The sequence below is a fragment of the Rhea pennata genome, chromosome 1 (genome assembly GCF_028389875.1).
Source record: "Rhea pennata isolate bPtePen1 chromosome 1, bPtePen1.pri, whole genome shotgun sequence".
NCBI classification, from domain to species: Eukaryota; Metazoa; Chordata; class Aves; order Rheiformes; family Rheidae; genus Rhea; species Rhea pennata.
Genome location: NC_084663.1, coordinates 104888937 through 104905903, shown reverse-complemented (window position 1 = coordinate 104905903; position 16967 = coordinate 104888937). Strand labels below are relative to the sequence as shown.

Sequence of the window (16967 nt, the reverse complement as noted above, 5' to 3'; positions counted from 1 at the left end):
AGGGAGGGCTGGGGTGTAGCCGGCGATCGGGGTGTGGCGCCAGGGGCGTGTCCCGGGGCGTGGCTCCCGGCCCGAAAGGGGCGGGGCTGACGCGGCGGGGGCGGGGCGAAGCCGGGGGAGCCTCGCAAGCGGAGATCGCCCTTGTGTCTCGAGCCGGGAAGCGGCTGGGAGCGGAGCAGCCTCGCCGCGCGCCGCGGCGCGAGCGCCCGCGCAAGCCGCCAGCCGCGAGCGCAGCCGGCCGCCGCCGCGCGCCGCCCGGGAGCGGCAGACGGGACAGGCGGGCAGGCGGACGCGCCGTCGGGGCCAGAGGAGCCCGAGGGGGCAGCCGGCACCGCACCGGCGGGGGAACCTGCCCAGCAGCGCCAGAGCCGGCGGAGAGAGCCGCTCCCCCCCACTCCTCCCTCCCCAATCCACCCCCGCGACCCTGGTCCTCCTCCTCCTCCTCCTTCTCCTCCTCCTCCTCACCCCACTGGATACAGCGAGGGAGACACTGCGGCGGAGGCGGCGGCGGCGGCGGCTGCTCCTGCGGGGGGAAGGAAGCGCCCGGAGAGCGGAGCGGCAGGAGGCTGCGGATCTGTGTGCCTGGCGCCCACCCAGCCCGAGGGGAGCCCCCAGGATGCGGCTGAAGCCCGGCGCGCTTCTGCGCTTCTACAGCCTCTGCGGGATCCTCATACAAGGTACCGCCTCCTCCCCACCCCTGCCTGCTCCGCGCGGGGAGGGACGCGGGAGGGGGCAGCAGCGGCGGCCCGGGGTATCCCCGGCCCCTCTCTCCACCCCCGCCCCTCCCCCGTGCGGCCTCGCCGCCGCCGTCCCTCCTGACCCTGCGCCGTCGCCTCACTCCCCCCGCCATCCCGCGCTCCCTCTCCTTCTTCCCCCCACCGCGCTCCCCTTGCCCCAGGTGCACTCTCCTCCCCTGCATCCGTCCCCTGCCTCCTTCAGCCTCCCGCCGCTCGCACTAGCACTTGGATAGCGCTTTCCAGCGCTAAAGCGCTGCATGGCTATTAACCCTTTCTGCCCTTCGCCCCTCCAACCTCTTCCCGCCCTTAACTGCCCTCCTCTCCCCTCCCTCCCTCCGCCAGCCTTTGCAACCACCCTTTCAACTCTCCGTAACCTTCCGTCTCATACGGCCGTTTCGCCCTCCTTCATCGGCCACAAACGTGCCTCTGAAAGTGCGAGTGCAGCAGCAGCGTGTGCACTGCAACAACATCCCAGGGAAACGTGTGGGTTTTAAACATGCCTCCCCGACGGAGAGGCGGTGTGGGGAGGAAGAGTGCGTGCCTCGCTCATGCCACCGGCAAGAATACATACATACGTGGTATAAATATGAATATATATATCTATGATAAGGATATATGTAATATTAAGAAACCATCGAATGAACCGAGGCTTCAGAAGCGAATCTCTTTAATATCCTGTTTTAAACGACTCTCCTCCTGCAGCTAGTTTCCAGACTCGATACATTTCTTTCCTGTCCTCCTCCTCCCCACCTCCGCCTTCGTTCCCATCGCACCATCACCACCTCTCTTCTTAATTAATATTATCCTTTCAAGTGAAATGTAACAACCGCTGCGACCGCAGTGGAGGGAAACCTACGGAACACTATTATCATGCAAATGACTGGCGTGCGTGCGGGAAATCTCAGCGACTCCCGAGACAGCGCTCTCTTGGCCTCGGGGGAGGCGAGAGGAGACGCCGGCGCGCGGGGCACCGCTCCGGCGGGCAGCGGTGGCCGCGGCCGCGGGATGGCGGCGGAGGGGCGGCCGGCGCGGCTCAGCCCGCTGCCCTGGCGGCCCTGCGGGGCGCCGCGCTGCGCCGGGCGGGGCGAGGCGGGGCGGGGCGGGCGCGCGAGGGGTTGTAACGGTCGGGCGGGAGAGTGTGTGTGTGTGTGGGGGGGGGGAGGGGGATGGGAGAGAGGGTGGCGGCGGCGGCGGCGGCCGCCCCCGGCGCCGCAGCTCGGCGGCCTCGGGCGAGTGTAAGCAGGGTCAGGGAGCCGTCACGCAGCAACTTCTTCACGGGCTCGTGATCCGCAGGACGGCTTCGGGCGGCCGGGGGGACAGAGACGTCTCTCTCCCTTGGACTTGCGCGGTGTGTGGTGTATTTCAGTTGGGGTATTAGAAGTGAACAGCCGGTTAAACTAAGTGACCTTGTAAGATTTTTCTTTCTCTCGCCTCCGTCATGCCATTTCATGTCAAGTTTAATATATTTCACGTTTCTCTCGGCTGCATCATGCGTCTAGAGATCTCCAGAGAGATCAGTAAATTACAGCCCATACCAAAAGCAGAGGCAGCCTGGGTGCCTGAGTCTTGTCCCCGCACCATTCAGAAACCTTGAAGTACCCCAGCTTCACTTCCCGAAAAAGTTACTGATTGTGGAAGCATTGAAGGGATCGGGGAGTGTGTTTGGCAACTGTAAATGACAGTTTTATAGGGTAGATTATTTGTATTCTTTACCAATGTTTATGAGTTGCCCTGTACGTCACTGCACAAGGAACTGCTGTGTTGGTGCTATGCAAGATCATTTATTGGGGCATGTGCGGCGGACTGCACCTGGGGGTTGGCTCTTCTCTGCCTTTTACATTTCCCTGTGAATTGTCAATTCATTGCGCTGCAAAAGGCAGGGGGCAGGAGGGGGGAACGTCTGGACTGACTTTCTGTCACCAATAAAATCGGGGCTGCTGCTGGAGGAGGAGGATTTGATCTTTCCTGAGATGCAATCAGCTGCATTCAGCGGTATCACATTTTTAAGAGTAAACCAGTGATTAAAAACAGTGATGTCTTTCACAGCAGTTTAGGGAGTGTGCCAGGCAAAATGTAACTCTGTGAAGAGCATCAAGTAAAAAACATGTTGCAAGAAAAGGCATGCAATGCAAATCTGATTCTGTCTGACTGAAAATAACCAGATTGGGCCTGTCCTTATAGATGGAGAAAAGGTTGCTTCTTAAGATGTTATTCAGCTTGCCCTCTATGTGTATAAAACATCTCCAACATTTCAATTTCTCATACAAATATTTTTTTTCAGTTCTTGATTAAAACTGCAATCAAAAATACTCAGGCACTTAGTATACCTCACTTCAGCAGAGTACTGCTTCAGGAGTCAGTTTTACTGGGCACTATTTTAAAAATAAGAACATTGAAAACCTGTAATCCTCAGATTGAAGAGAGAGGAAATATTTTCTGTTATTTCACCTTCTGAAGTGAAGGAGAATGGAGAAACGAATAAGTATCTTGTAGGAGAAGATTATTCTGAATAGTGGCTGTGTCTGGCTGGATATGAAATTCTTTTGGTCCATCTTACGGTGCTACTTCATAAATATTATTTACTTGATTTCTGCCATTTGTTTTGGCACAGAGAGCAGACTCAGTTAGCATATTAGACACATTTCTTGTCGGCAGCTTTACAACTACATTTCAAAGTAGTTTTTCCTGTTGGCTTGCTTTGCTTCCCTGTGCTGTGAAGTGGCTCAATGGATTTGTTAGATTTCTCCGCTTTCTTTTTGTGGGCCATGGGATACACAGGTTTTTTCGTCAGCTCTGTACGTGAATAAAATCTTTGTTCTGGGGATTTGAAGCACTTCTGGATTGTAACTAAGTATGGTTCCTATTAGTGAAACTGAAGCTAATTAAGTTTAAAGACAAGGTGACAAAAAGTCAAACTGACTTACGTTCTGCTTGGAAGTGTGGCTTTTCAGTATTGTCTGTTAAGAGCCTTACTTAAGGAATTGGTCTTGAGTATTGATAAAACATCAACTGAAAGAAGAGGACAGAATAATGTTTCTCAGCTTGTGCATGGAATAGCATTAACAGCAAGCAGTCCTTTCAGAAAGCAAGCAAATAAGTAAAAGAGCCCAGTGTCAACTGCTTGCTGTGAAAGGGGAGAGATGGAGGTGGAAGAGGGAGTAATAACACGTTGAGCTGAGAAGCAGTTTGTCAGCTGAGTTCGGATATGATATTAGTCTGCTCTGCCCTCTCCAGTGTTTGTTGTGAAAATAGTAGGAAATAGTAGAACTGCTGTGGTTCTTAGCTTGTGCACTTTTAACGATTGTGGAGCACTTAAGCTGTGTCCCATGGGGTTAAATTGTTATATGTGTTTACACTCATACTCATGTTTTTGTTTCTTTCGGTTTATTTTTTTCCACTTCATGAATTCAGCCATTTGAGAAACCTAACAGTTGGAAGACAGCATGTATTTAGAATAATTTAGGCATATCTTCTGAAATGTTTTTATACAACTTGAAAAGTGAGTTGTTTATTTTAAAGCGTTATCATGTGAGAAACTATAATATTAAAAGTAGTTTTGCTGAATTCCTAGTATACAGATAAGGGTTAGGATTATCCTGGAATTGTAGCTGCTATAGCCCCCTGCTGTGTGCTAATGCAAATGGCATCTAATGCCTTAATGTTCTCTACTTCTCAGAAGACACTGGATAGAGCTGTACATGATAGCAAATGAAGTATTTTCAGTTCTTCTCTGCCAACACCAGACCAATCTTTTAAATATGGTTTCTACAGACACTTCAAATAGTTGCAACCTGTCTACTAATGAAAATAATGCAGGGATGCTTTAATTTATCTGCCACTGTGATTACTGATGCAAGAAATCAGTGAAGATAGGTAATTGTTTATTGGTGAGAATCTTTTCATGAGCCCAGATCCATTACAAATAGAATTTTAAAAAATGAGTAAATGTACAAATCATTCCATCTCAGAAAAGCTAATTTAAGACAATGTTGTGATAAACTAGTCAGTATCTTGTGTAGCTAATGTTCTTTCTGAATTTTCACTGCAAGTTCTGTGAGCTAAATCTTGGCAACCCAATGCCCTATGCATGAGAGTTGGCTGAACAAGTTAATGTTACGCTATTATGATGTACAACAAGTCAAAAGCATATAGTAGTAATTAAGTAAGTTCAGTGAGGATATAGATAGATTACAGAATAGAAGACAATAGTTTAGGAGGAAGTTGGTACAGATTTTACTTGGAATATTTTGCATAGAGGTAGAAAGATTTTATGACTCTGCGTCATGGTTACTCTCTCTGTATGACTTAACATCAGTCTAACCAAGGCTTGGTTTATTAGCTGTTCAGTTTTCTGGTTAGTTCATATTTTAGGAATTCCTTTGCTTGGCTTCCTTATGTATTTCTACTAGTAGTCATAACACAGCACTGCTAAACAGTTTCCAACCAGAAAGTAACTAATTAATCAAAATTCCCATTGATGACCTTATACAACTTCCCTGAGCAAGGTCTATAGGATTAAGAAATGAATAAATATTTTTCACACACACACACACGCACACACACACACACACACACACACACATAGACACTCTCTCTTTTTTTCTCTCTCTCTGTCTATTGAATTTCTATCACGTAAACCCTGGCTAGCCATTTATAAGGTTTGTGATGTCACTTTAAAGTGAAAAACCTAATGCAGTTGCCTTATTTCTGCCTATAATTCAACAATAAACACTTTCAAAGTTTCTCACTGAAGAAGTAACTTCGCTGGAATGTTGATTAGCAAAAACACTTGCCTCCTCTGCAACAAATACATTTTTCTTCTCTGTCCTCATGTTAGTTCCTTTTTTTTCAATTTCAGAAGTGTAAAACTGAAATCTGCTTCCTATTTTAAATTTCCTTAATCTTGTCAGTTGTATTTCCATTATAAAGTACTGTAGTTGTTTTTACCCCATAGTTTATGCAAGTTTTTGTTCCTTTATTTAGTTTTCCATTACTCTGGTCTAATTCTTCTGTTGACAAATGTTTGTGATTGCGGTTGCTTGGTCCACTAAAGAATTAGTCTTTTTAGTTTTGCTGTGTAAGGTCAAGATTGGGTTTTCTTTTTTTCTTTCTTTTTCCTTTTTTTTTTCCATTTTTGCATCACAAATTGTAATGAAGTAAGTGATAGCAATTCTGTGTGGTAAACTCTGATGGACATCAGGTAGTTGCCAAGAGGACTTCAGTGGAATGGAAGATTTGATTGCCTGTGTCAGAGAACAGAACAATGATTCTCTCTTCAACTAATATTTAAAAAGTGGCAATAGAAGATGCTCTAATTGCCCTCTTAATGCCTTATCAAAGGGGAAGAAGAAATACTTTGATTGGATTTCAAATGTGAATCTCTCAGCATATTAATTCCGTTGGAGGTTTTAGAAAGAATAGAGAATCCTCTCTAAAGAGAATGCAGCAGACATACTTTACAAAATACGCATTCCAAAACAAATGTGGAATGGTAAAACTGGGATTGTGTCAATTTTAAATTTGACCTTAGAGAGCATGTCCTTTTTTTCCAAGGATTTTTTTGAGGTATGCTTAAAAGGAAGAAAGAAGAAAAAAACAATTTCTAGTAGCAAGGAGTTATTTGTAAAATCATATTTTTCTCAATCTGATGTTGAACTTAAAAACATTTTGAAAAAAATAAGTATTTTGAAAAATAAATGTGGATGTCTTTTCAACGGTTCTTTAAGATTTTTTTCTTTTAAACTGTTTCAGGATCTTTTCCCTTCATTTTTGCAACTGAAGAGTAAAGACAAAGTCCAAAGGTATACAGTTTCTCTTATCTTAATGTGCGATAAGCTCAGGTTTTATACATCAATATTGAGGAGACTGTCATAATAGCATTTTAAGGAAGGAGAGGAAGAAGCGTAGAACATTAATTTCAATGACAGAACAGAGTGTGAACTCTGGCAACTGTGTATTGCATCTTCTAGTGCTCTGTGTTAATACTAATGTTTGGAGTGTAGGACTTTCTAACATGGAGAGCTTGGAACAGGCTAAGAGGAATCACTGAAAAATGTAAGTAGTATTGTTTTTATTGTAAAAGGCATAAAAGGAAGACTTGCTTTTTCTTTTAATCATGTCTGACTACCTATTTTTCTACCTCCTTTTCCTGACATCTGTAAATTAATAAAATAGTGCTGCATACTTTTTCATCCTTTTATTTGCAAACCACCGATTAGGTTCTACATAACCCTTATTCAAAGATCTTTTTGCTGTCTGATAAATCTGGGGGTTTTGAAGGAAAGAGCATTTCCTCTTAACCATGAGACAAGTTGCATATATATTGATTTCTGGTGTACTTGAATTGCTCAACTAGAATCAGAAAAGGTGAATATTGTTACGGCTTTAACATTTTAAGAAGCAGCATATCACTGCTGATAAAATTTTGCGTTACTACAAATCCATAAAGTAATTTAACTTTTTTTTATGTTGTGATATTTGGTTTAAGTGTTCTCCATTTTCCTTACATAGCTTTTAAGGAATATTAACCTGTACAGAGACAGCTACTCTTCAGTTCTTGAAAAATAATTCATGTGCATAGTCTGTGTTTCTTAAGTTTGAATCTGTAAAGCTTTTTCAAGGCTAAAGGTTTTTCTGTGTGTGTGTGTGTGTGCGCGTGCAAGTTTTGTTCTTGTGGAAATGTATTACAGAATTCCTTACCAGCTTATTCTTTATTTGTTCTGTGAATGGAATTGGTAAGATTTAGAATATTTATAAAGCAGGGCATTTGGTCATATATGCTATATAGTAGTTGTCTGCATATCTTTAATATTCTCTCTACTATCATTCTTCTGTAAACAGTTTGCTGACTACCGGTCTTTGTTGAATGGGAAGGGAGATGCAAGAGAGGTTATTATCTTGTTTCGGAGGTGTAAATATTCTGGTTGTATTTTAAACTTCCTACATACCATAGTATTAATCAAACAATGATTTTAGTTGTCGTAATTTTATTGCTAAATCTTAATTGAAGTAACCTGAATAATTTGTGACCATGTAAAAAAACACATTTATGCCATGCCGGATATCATCAATATATAATGCATTGCATTATTTCCACTTCTCTGTGTAAAAATTGAATAGGCCAGAAAAGCTATACTATCTTAAGTATTAAAACTCTTCTTTTTGAAGTTCAACACTGGAAGTTCCACAACTGTGACTGACTGCCAGCTCTAAAGAGAATAAGGCCAAATTACTTCACAGCAGCAGTTGTAGTGGGCACTTTGGTATTCTCTGTTTGTTCAGATATTTATCCCAAACTGACCTACATCTGCCGGATTACCAGTGTAACTTGACCTGCTTTTATTCCTGCTATGCTCTGTGGTAGGATGGCTGTTCTGATTAGTCCCTAATGAGGGGGAAAGCCATACTAGTTGAAGCAGAAGCAATCAATTTTTAGAATTATGTAGGGTTTAAGATCATTGAATTTGTTATTGAAATAATTTGTTAGTTTGCGATACAGAGTTGTTATGTACTTAGTATTTTTCTGTAACAAAATATCAAGCTAAAACAATTAGATGGTACAAATATAAAATCAAGCTGGAGTTTAATATTATAAACTTGTTTTGATTAGAAGACCTAAGCCCATTTTGTATTTGACTTTCCTTTTTTTGATTTTTCTTTTTTTTCCCCTGACAATTAATTTGTTTGTGAAGTTTAAATTTTGATGTGCTAGTTGGTACTCTGTTGTGATACATTAAGGGATGTAAATTCCAGAACAGTGAATAAGTCACAGTTTATAAAGGAAAAGTGAAATTATGGTTGTTCTCTTAAAAAATTTGTTCATACTCAAAGTCATCTGCTGAAAGATCTTTTTTATATTTTGAAATATAGAAAAACACAGAACTGCAGCTGTTTGCAAATTGAAAGATAAATGCAGTGGCTAGAGATATTACTCACTAAACTCATTATTAATCACAGATTAACACTGAGCATCTCTAAATCTGTCACAGACTATAAGGTAGCATTATATGGAGTATAGTATTTCCTTTGCATGAAGTCTTCTTTTCATCTGTGTATATTTGGAGGAAACCTTAAAATATCATTTCAGTTTTTCATGAATTTAAGAAGTGATATGTGGAATATCTAGTTCACAAGAATAAGCATGGCATTCTAGTTTCCTCTTACCTTACCATTTTTGAACTTTCCCATTACATTTATGGATGTCTAATAATGTAATTGATGCCTACAGGCTTATATACTATGGCCTGGTAATACTATGAGAAAATACGAAGGAAGTTATAAGTACCATCTTGGTTAACAATCATTTTGCTTAATTAAAAGTGATATCTGTACAGTTGAAATGGAGCCAGTTCAACTGTGCATTAAAATCAATGGCAGCAACATGGTAGATTTCAGAAACACACCTAATTAATTATTTTCAGAGCTTAAATATCAAATCTGACAATTACTGGGACATTGCATATTAAAAGTGTCTCATATTCTGCTGTAAAAGTAAATCAGGAATGAAAAGTAAATCAGGAGCTTCATAGGCTGTGCTTTTGAAAATCCTGAATCTAACATGTTACAGTCTTAGGATGTATCTTTATTTCTAAATATATAACCAAAATGATGTGTATTAGCTGGCTTGAATACAAATAGTGTCTGTGCTAATACAAAGTTTTAAGTATGGGCTAACAGCTTTACTTTTTGCCCAGCTTCTTTAGAACATTTTGCTAACCCTTTTAGGAATACTTCCAGCAAATACTTGATGTATTTTATCTCTCCTCACCAAATGTAAAGTGTGGGGGTTACAAACTACTGGTTAATGATTCTTCTTGATATGTAAAATGCAAAATGCATTTTATTCTTAGGATGAAAGAGCATCATTCACTCCTTCAAGAATGGATTAGAGCTCACATCCTTCCAGTACTTTCCCTTAAAATAAACTTGAATTTTAGAACTATATCAGACTAAAATTAAAAGTAAAACATTCGCTGTGTCCTAAGTCATTGTTGTTTTGCAAATCATAAAGCGTCGTAACTTTTTTGCATTGTGAATGGTATATTTTGGGGTTGGGAGAAGGAACAATATCATCAGAAATATATGGGCCCTTTGTTCTATATGGTACATAAAAAATCTCTATAGCTTACTGGCTTATTTATGAGATGCTCACGTACATTTAATGCACAAGATTCATTTAATTTCAAAATAACCTAAAATATAAGACTATTTTATTGTATAGACTCTTAACACATTTTGTCTAAGCAATATTTGTAGGGGTCATTTGGGATAATTTGATGACAGAATTACCTTCAAAGTTTGGGAAAAATAAAACAAAATTTTACACAGAATGATTTTTTTCTGTTAGAAAAGCATAAGATACTTCTGCTGTACAAATCCATAGATTTTTCTTAATTTGATGCAAAATTGAGTACCATGGAATCTGGATAAAGAACACACTTGAGCTCCTTCTGTAAGGGGTATTCTTCATTTATTGTGGCACCTGTTAATGGGATTGTGCCAGTTGCAAACTATCCATCAGGAAAACAAAATCCAGTAATCCATGTCACTTAAAGTTAGTGAACGAAAATTTGCTGCTTAATGAATGTTAATATTTAGGCATTTTTCTTTTAATTGGTCATTAAAAACCCTTTATCATTTGAAGTTTTCTAGGAAAGAAAAATGTGCAGAAAGAAGTTTCAAAATAAGTGACTAGCTGGTCACAGATAAATGCAGAGTAATTTACAAATGCTTTCTTCCCCCAGGCCTGGTCTTCCTAGGATATCTGGCAAGAACCACAAGTTGCTTCTACTCTTTGCCAGTGCCATACTGGAAGTGGGGAAGTGATGATAAGCCTAAGGGTTTTCTCTTTTTGAGTTTGTGACAATGGAGGCCTCAAATTTGGATCAAAGGACATCCTAGCTTATGTCCTTTGTGGTTATAGATAGCGGAGGGACAGGGAATGGGACAAGTAATTTTCCCTATGGATAGAACATCCCCTTCTTGAGTTGCCAGAAAAGCCTTTGTTGTAAAAGGTGAAGACGTCTTATGAAGATCTGGCTGAAACAAAATACTATATGACTTTATTCCTCCAGGAAACCTCCTCATCTTTTCCCTGCTGACACTATCTACCTTCTTCTTTTCCCAGACCCAACAAATGACAGTTTTAGGGCAAGTGCAATCTGTGGGAACTGTGGCATGATGATCTTCTCTCCTTGGAGAGGACACATTAGAAGATTTAGTTCTTTTTTTTGCTTTCTGTCTACCTTCCTCTTGTGCACTAACAGAAGGAGGGAGGAAGGGAACCTGCAGGAGTCTTGCTTGGTTCCTGGCATTGAAAACCAGCTTCTACCAGTGGCGTCAATTACAGAAGCTTGTTACTGAAGTAGTCATTAAGCTCTATTCACTTTAATCTATAAGAGCCTAATCATTGCTTCGTAGCTTTCTTCTACCAGTGTTTACAGGCTCTAGTAAGAAAAAATTAAAAATAAATAATATTTTTAAAGTATTTGAAAATATTTTAAAAGCTTGCCCTATGAAAAGCAGGAATTTAGATGAAGTTCAGGTTACTGGTGCAAATGTGCCACCTCGGATCATTTTTAGCATGATTTAATTTCATTTTCATGGTTCTAAATTAGATAAAATGATAGTCTGATTTGAATGTTTTGTTCCAATATGCAGCTAAAACTTCTTGTAGGTGGAGTTAACTCTATTTTCTGTAGAGTGTTACAAGACATACCATCACACTGTAAAATGAAGTACTATCCAGAGTAGTAAGGTTATTGGTGTTTCTTGTGCTATATTTCAATTAAGAATCTTTCAGAAAGTATTCACTGTAATATACGTTAGTAAGAGAAATCAGTGGAGTTGATTAATAAATTTCAGTGTATAAAGGAAGATGTTTCCTGAAGTACTAACTGCCACTGCTAGGATGTCCTGCTGAAATGAGAGAGCTTAGAAAATGCAGCACGTCTGGAAAAAATAGGTTAGTTATTCTGCATGTGTTATTCTGCATGCTAGGTACTTAGCAAATCGTTACGAAGGCAGCTACACTGATAAACCTTTGCCAAGGTGACTGCATGGTAGCCTTAAGGAGCTGCTGTTGCGCCATGGTAAACTTGTGGATTGTTCTGCTTTTGCAAATAGACATCTCAGATTCTCTAGCAGAGAAAGTATTCACATGGAAATTTTCAGTCTGACTAATAATAAAAACATCTACTCCATTTCTGAAAGGGGTTATTTGCAGTGTAGAAAGCGTAGATGTGAAACAACTTGCATGAGCTACTATTTTTTAAAATATTTCAATGAGGATCTTTTGATGTCTATATTGTAAATGTATTTTCTGCATCTGGAAAGCAAATATGCATACTTTAAAGTACTGGACTACTGTGTTGGGGAATCAGTACAAATACAATGTTTTGGTTAAATTAGAGAACTATTCTGCCAAAGAAGATTGGCATAAGACAGCAAAGAGATAAAAGGTCTCTAACGTTTTAGTATACATCAATATATCTTTTTTTCACTGAATACCCTTTTAAGGTATCTACATCAGAGGCTTAACTGCTGACAAACTTGCCAATATTATTTCTTAAGGAAATGTGACAGATTTCATTGTATAATATATATGTATATTTGAATTTAGATATAAAAACCAATGGATGAAAGTATTCGAAAACTTTTATACAGAGAACTAGGTGGTGCTGTTCTTTCATCTTTGTAGCTTAGCTGAATTCTTAAGTACAGATTCAGAACATCAGACTATTTTTTAAGAATGAGTTCAGCTCTCTTAAGTGTGTAGAAGTAATTGTTTCAAATTTCTTTAGGAATGCCACCTTAACAGTGAATATCTGCAAAATACATCATTTTCTATTTTACATGGAAGAACTGATGCATCCAACAAATGATTTAGTTTAATTTAGTTTTGTGGCATACTTCCTTTTATTCTATTTATCAGCTTGAATTAACTTAGAATGAATTATATTTTTTTTGACTCTTTACTTGACTCTATATTCAGGATTATTTTGTAAGACCAGTTTAGTGATGCATATATACTAAAATAAGACTTTATTTTTTTCCAACAGTGAATCTTTGAATCCTTTTCCATTGTTTTATTTTTTACTTCAATATTTTGAGACTAACTTGCTAGCAGCACAATCAGATCATCATTATTAATAAAAAGAAATTTCCTTTAACTGTGTAGTAGCAGTATATAAACTACAGTTAACTAAGCAAGAAAAACGATTTATTAAGCTTTATTCCATTTACAAAAAGCATAAAGTTTTAATCACTGTCTTATCTCAATGTCATTAATGCTTGTATTAGGAAATACTGAAGCTAGACAATAATGAACTGCCTATACCTAGATATATTTGTTCTATCTGTGTTCAGTGTTGCAGCAGAATAAAAAATACCTAATTAGAATCCAACTTCAGTATGTAGCATTGCAGTAGAGAATGCCTCACACTGACCATTGCTTAAAGAGGAATTTTGAAAGAACAGCTGGAAGAAAAATAAAGGACAAAATATACTTCTACACTGAAAAAATGAGGAAATGAGCGCTCTAGCTTGGTCAAACTTATGAATCAAACTTAGGAATCTGTTTGCTGTATGTGGGTAGTTGCATATTCAGAAAATAGGCTGTAGCTTTTAATAGTCCCAAATGAGGAAGTGTGAATTATTTTGTTACAGTTTGTCTCCTCTATTTCTTCTAAAGTTCAGCGTTATATGGAGGATTCTGAAGGAGAAAGTTTGTTTTATAGCTTTTTGCTTTTTAATAAATTTAAAATTCTTTTACTTGATTCAGATGAGATTTTGTGTAATATACGAATAATAGCCAATAATACTACAAATTAATGCCTACCAAGTATGCTCTGGAGTCTGTAATCAAGGAACTCCTATACACATATGCAGAGCAAGTTTAATGAGATCATCTCATAGTTTTAAAAGTTAAAATCTGTAGCATTTTCAACTGTCAGGAAACAGTAAGTTAATATGTTGCTATATTTTCTGATAACTGATGCTCATAACAAGAAAGTTTTGTGGTAGTTAGGAATGTATTTATTTCCTATAATTGCAGATCTCATGCATGTAGAATCTCAAAAGCATTGAAGAGTTAAATGCAGTAATTTTTTTTAGGTTCTCTCTTGAATGATCTTAGTGTCAAAAATGTAGTTATGTCTGTTGCAGTGTTTGAAAATTATCCAAAATGTATTTCGATTTACTTTTGGAAATTGGAAAAACAAAACAAAACAAAGCAACTCTCTCTCTCTCCAAAAATAATTTTCAAAAGTCCCTATTCACTCATGATAATCATATATTTTGGGCACTGAAGCAGAAGCTACATTTGAGTAATAAATATACTGTATTTGTTAATGTTTATCTTAGACTTTGTAGTAACTTTATGATGTGTACAATTAAAAATATTAATTAAAAACCCACTGCTGTATTGAATCTGTGCTTAGCATTTGCTTCTCATGGGTTTGTAGACTATTTACTTAGAAAAGGAATGCTGTAATAGATCTTGTTAACTGTAATTAAATATGAGTCTGCAGCAGATTTTTGAACACATCTTTTAAGTAGAAAATTACTAAACTAGCTACCTTATGAAATTTCTGCTTTCTTTCACAAACTGCGCTTCAGCATGTGGCTAGCACATATTCGTGAACTCTCAATTTTTGTAGTACTTCCTTCTTTTTCAGGAAAGTACTGGACCGCTGAATCAAGTCCACCTATAGGCAAGTGTCCTCATAAGGAAACATTTGGCTGAAAATAGAATTTATTCCAAGAATCTGCTTATTTCAATTCTTCTAAATAAAAAAATATTGTCAGTTTGTATACTCTGCTCTGGGTGATTCTGTGGTATAAACAAACAAACAAACACTTCTAAATACTTATATATTAGTACACTCCTTCCTAAATAGTTAAGTATGAATGTGTGAAGAAGTGAGGTGTTAAGAGACAGTGCTGCGGTTCTTATTTTACTGTGAGATTTTTCTAAATTACAAACGGCATTCAAGCATGTAATTCAAGTAAACTGCACTGAAAACTTGTGATTTTTAAAAATTCCCAAATCATTTTTGCATACGGATATTGGTTGGTCTTTGGTTCTTTGGTTCTGAAGAAGATCCAGAAGAGCAGAAAAGAGCAAAAAATAAAGAAGGTGAATTTTTGCAGTCTGTTCTATGTAGATTATGGGAAACATAATGATGCCACAACATCAGTAAAACTCAAATTTGCTTGCTAAGTTTATTAAAATAATGCTGGGTTTATATTGTTTTTTTCCCCTTGAGTATTAGAAATGCAGACGAAGATCTGAAGCATTTACTGAAGTTTAAGTAACTTTTATTTTCTTCAGATAATAACATACTTTCTTTTAAGTAACTTACATTGCCATCAGTGATTTATACATAAAGTGCAAGCTAACATTTTTAAGGTTAGTTTTCTCATCTAAGAATATACCACAGTGTAAAGAGCTATAAAATATTCTGCATTCTTTTTTTTCTGATCTTGAGTAAATGATGCTTGTTCTTCGCCTTCTGAGGGGTGTTAAGCCTTGTATTTTGTTCTCTTGTTTTATTCCCTTTTCATCTTCCATTTCTTCTCTTCTTCTGTGCAATATCAGTGTTTTTAGGCAGTTTTATTCTTATTATATGAGTATTCTCGTGGCTGTGTTTTATGTAAAGACTTTATATTTTCAGTTTATTAAATCAATTAAAGAATAGGAGACTGAATAAACATGATATTTTATCCTCTGTCTCAAGCTAAAACTTGAATAATCCAGTCTTTGCAGCTTTGCTCCCAAGTTTTCTTTTCTCAGACATATGACTGAGCAGTCTCATGAGTTTTGTTTGTTTTCCGTCCCTTTGGGTAGGTTTGAGTAAGAAGAGAGTATAACACTGAACATTAATGTCGAATTTCTACAAAATTAGTTTACTGAGAACAACTTAACTTTCATTGTAGCTACGGAAAGGAATACAGGTCCTGAGGAGCGTACAGTTGACTACTACCACATTCTTCATAACAACATCTCTGCTTTTGCTGTTGCTGCACCACTTTAAGGTCTTGGATACTTTCTTTTGATACTTGCTAAGGTTTTCAGGTTTTCGTGTTTCATAGTTTTTCAGTTGTTATGGTTATACTATCAAATATCATTAAAGCAAAACCCAATAAAAACTACAATAAGAAGCATAACAATAATTTTTCACTATAACTTCAGACAATCTATACTTCAGAATTCAGACCAGCTTACACTAAGCAGGTGTGCATACAGAAGTTAAACATGCTGTTAAACTTGAAAAAAAAGGAAATTCAAATTTTTCTTCTAAAAGTAATTTAAAGAAAATATTTTTAATTTTTAAGGTAAATTGAGTGCCTTTCCCCTCCTTTCCTGATAATAGGATCTCAGAACCTTTGTGTTTAACTTTTTTAACCATGCTTCATCAATTCTAATTAAATTGGACTGTAAGGCTGTACAGGCTTATGATAATGACTCAAGTGTTGTTTTTTTGAGAGAGTTGTTTTATATTGTTTGTCATGATTAATTCCTTTTGAAAACATCTATCTGTGCATAACATTCCAAACGTAGGAGAATTAAATGGAAATCATAAAATAGACTCAAAATTGTGTTTGTATGCATCAGTCTGTATCAAAACTGAAAATAAATGATCAAGAAGATAGGGCAATTATTGCATGTTATTTGCTGAACCTAACTCATTTATTTAGCTGACTGCATGTAAATGTTCTCAGTATCCAAGAAGCAATTTTTTTTTTCAGAACAATTTTAAATGCACATAAAACTTACTGGCAACTTACAAGATAATAAAAAAGTTTTAAAGTCCATTTGCTTGCCATGAAATAAGTTATCTAAACTGAATCAAACATGATTGTCTCTTTTCATCTATAGGGGATTATATTATCTGCAGTACTTCTGATTAATTTCATTGGGAAGCAGTGGTATCAATGATTAGATAGAATCAAGGTTTTTGTTGATGAGAAGGAATTACTTATGTGTTACCTATAATTTTTTACGATTGTAGTTTGAATTGTAGGTATGGTCTGTGTGTGTGTATACTTGATTTTGAAAATTCAGAGGTACATTCACAGTATGTAAAGTCATTTCAGTCAGTTAAGGAATAAATATTATCATTTTTTTCCAAATTATGAAGTATGTAAACTACCTATCTTAAGTAATTCCTGTATAAAAACTTAATAGAGATGACCTATGCTTATTTGTCAGTACCTACATCCAAGAAT

At 38.1% G+C, this 16967-nt stretch overlaps 1 protein-coding gene across 2 annotated transcripts in view; it reads left to right on the top strand.

Moving 5' to 3' along the window:
• Positions 1–247: 247 nt before the first annotated feature.
• Positions 248–16967, top strand: part of CADM2 (cell adhesion molecule 2) — a 664728-nt gene continuing 648008 nt past the window's right edge. For both annotated transcript variants that reach the window (XM_062572942.1, XM_062572932.1), the window contains exon 1: positions 248–677. In XM_062572942.1, the coding sequence (XP_062428926.1) occupies positions 617–677 (61 nt within the window). In that variant the 5' untranslated portion in view covers positions 248–616. The remainder of the gene's footprint in view (positions 678–16967) is intronic.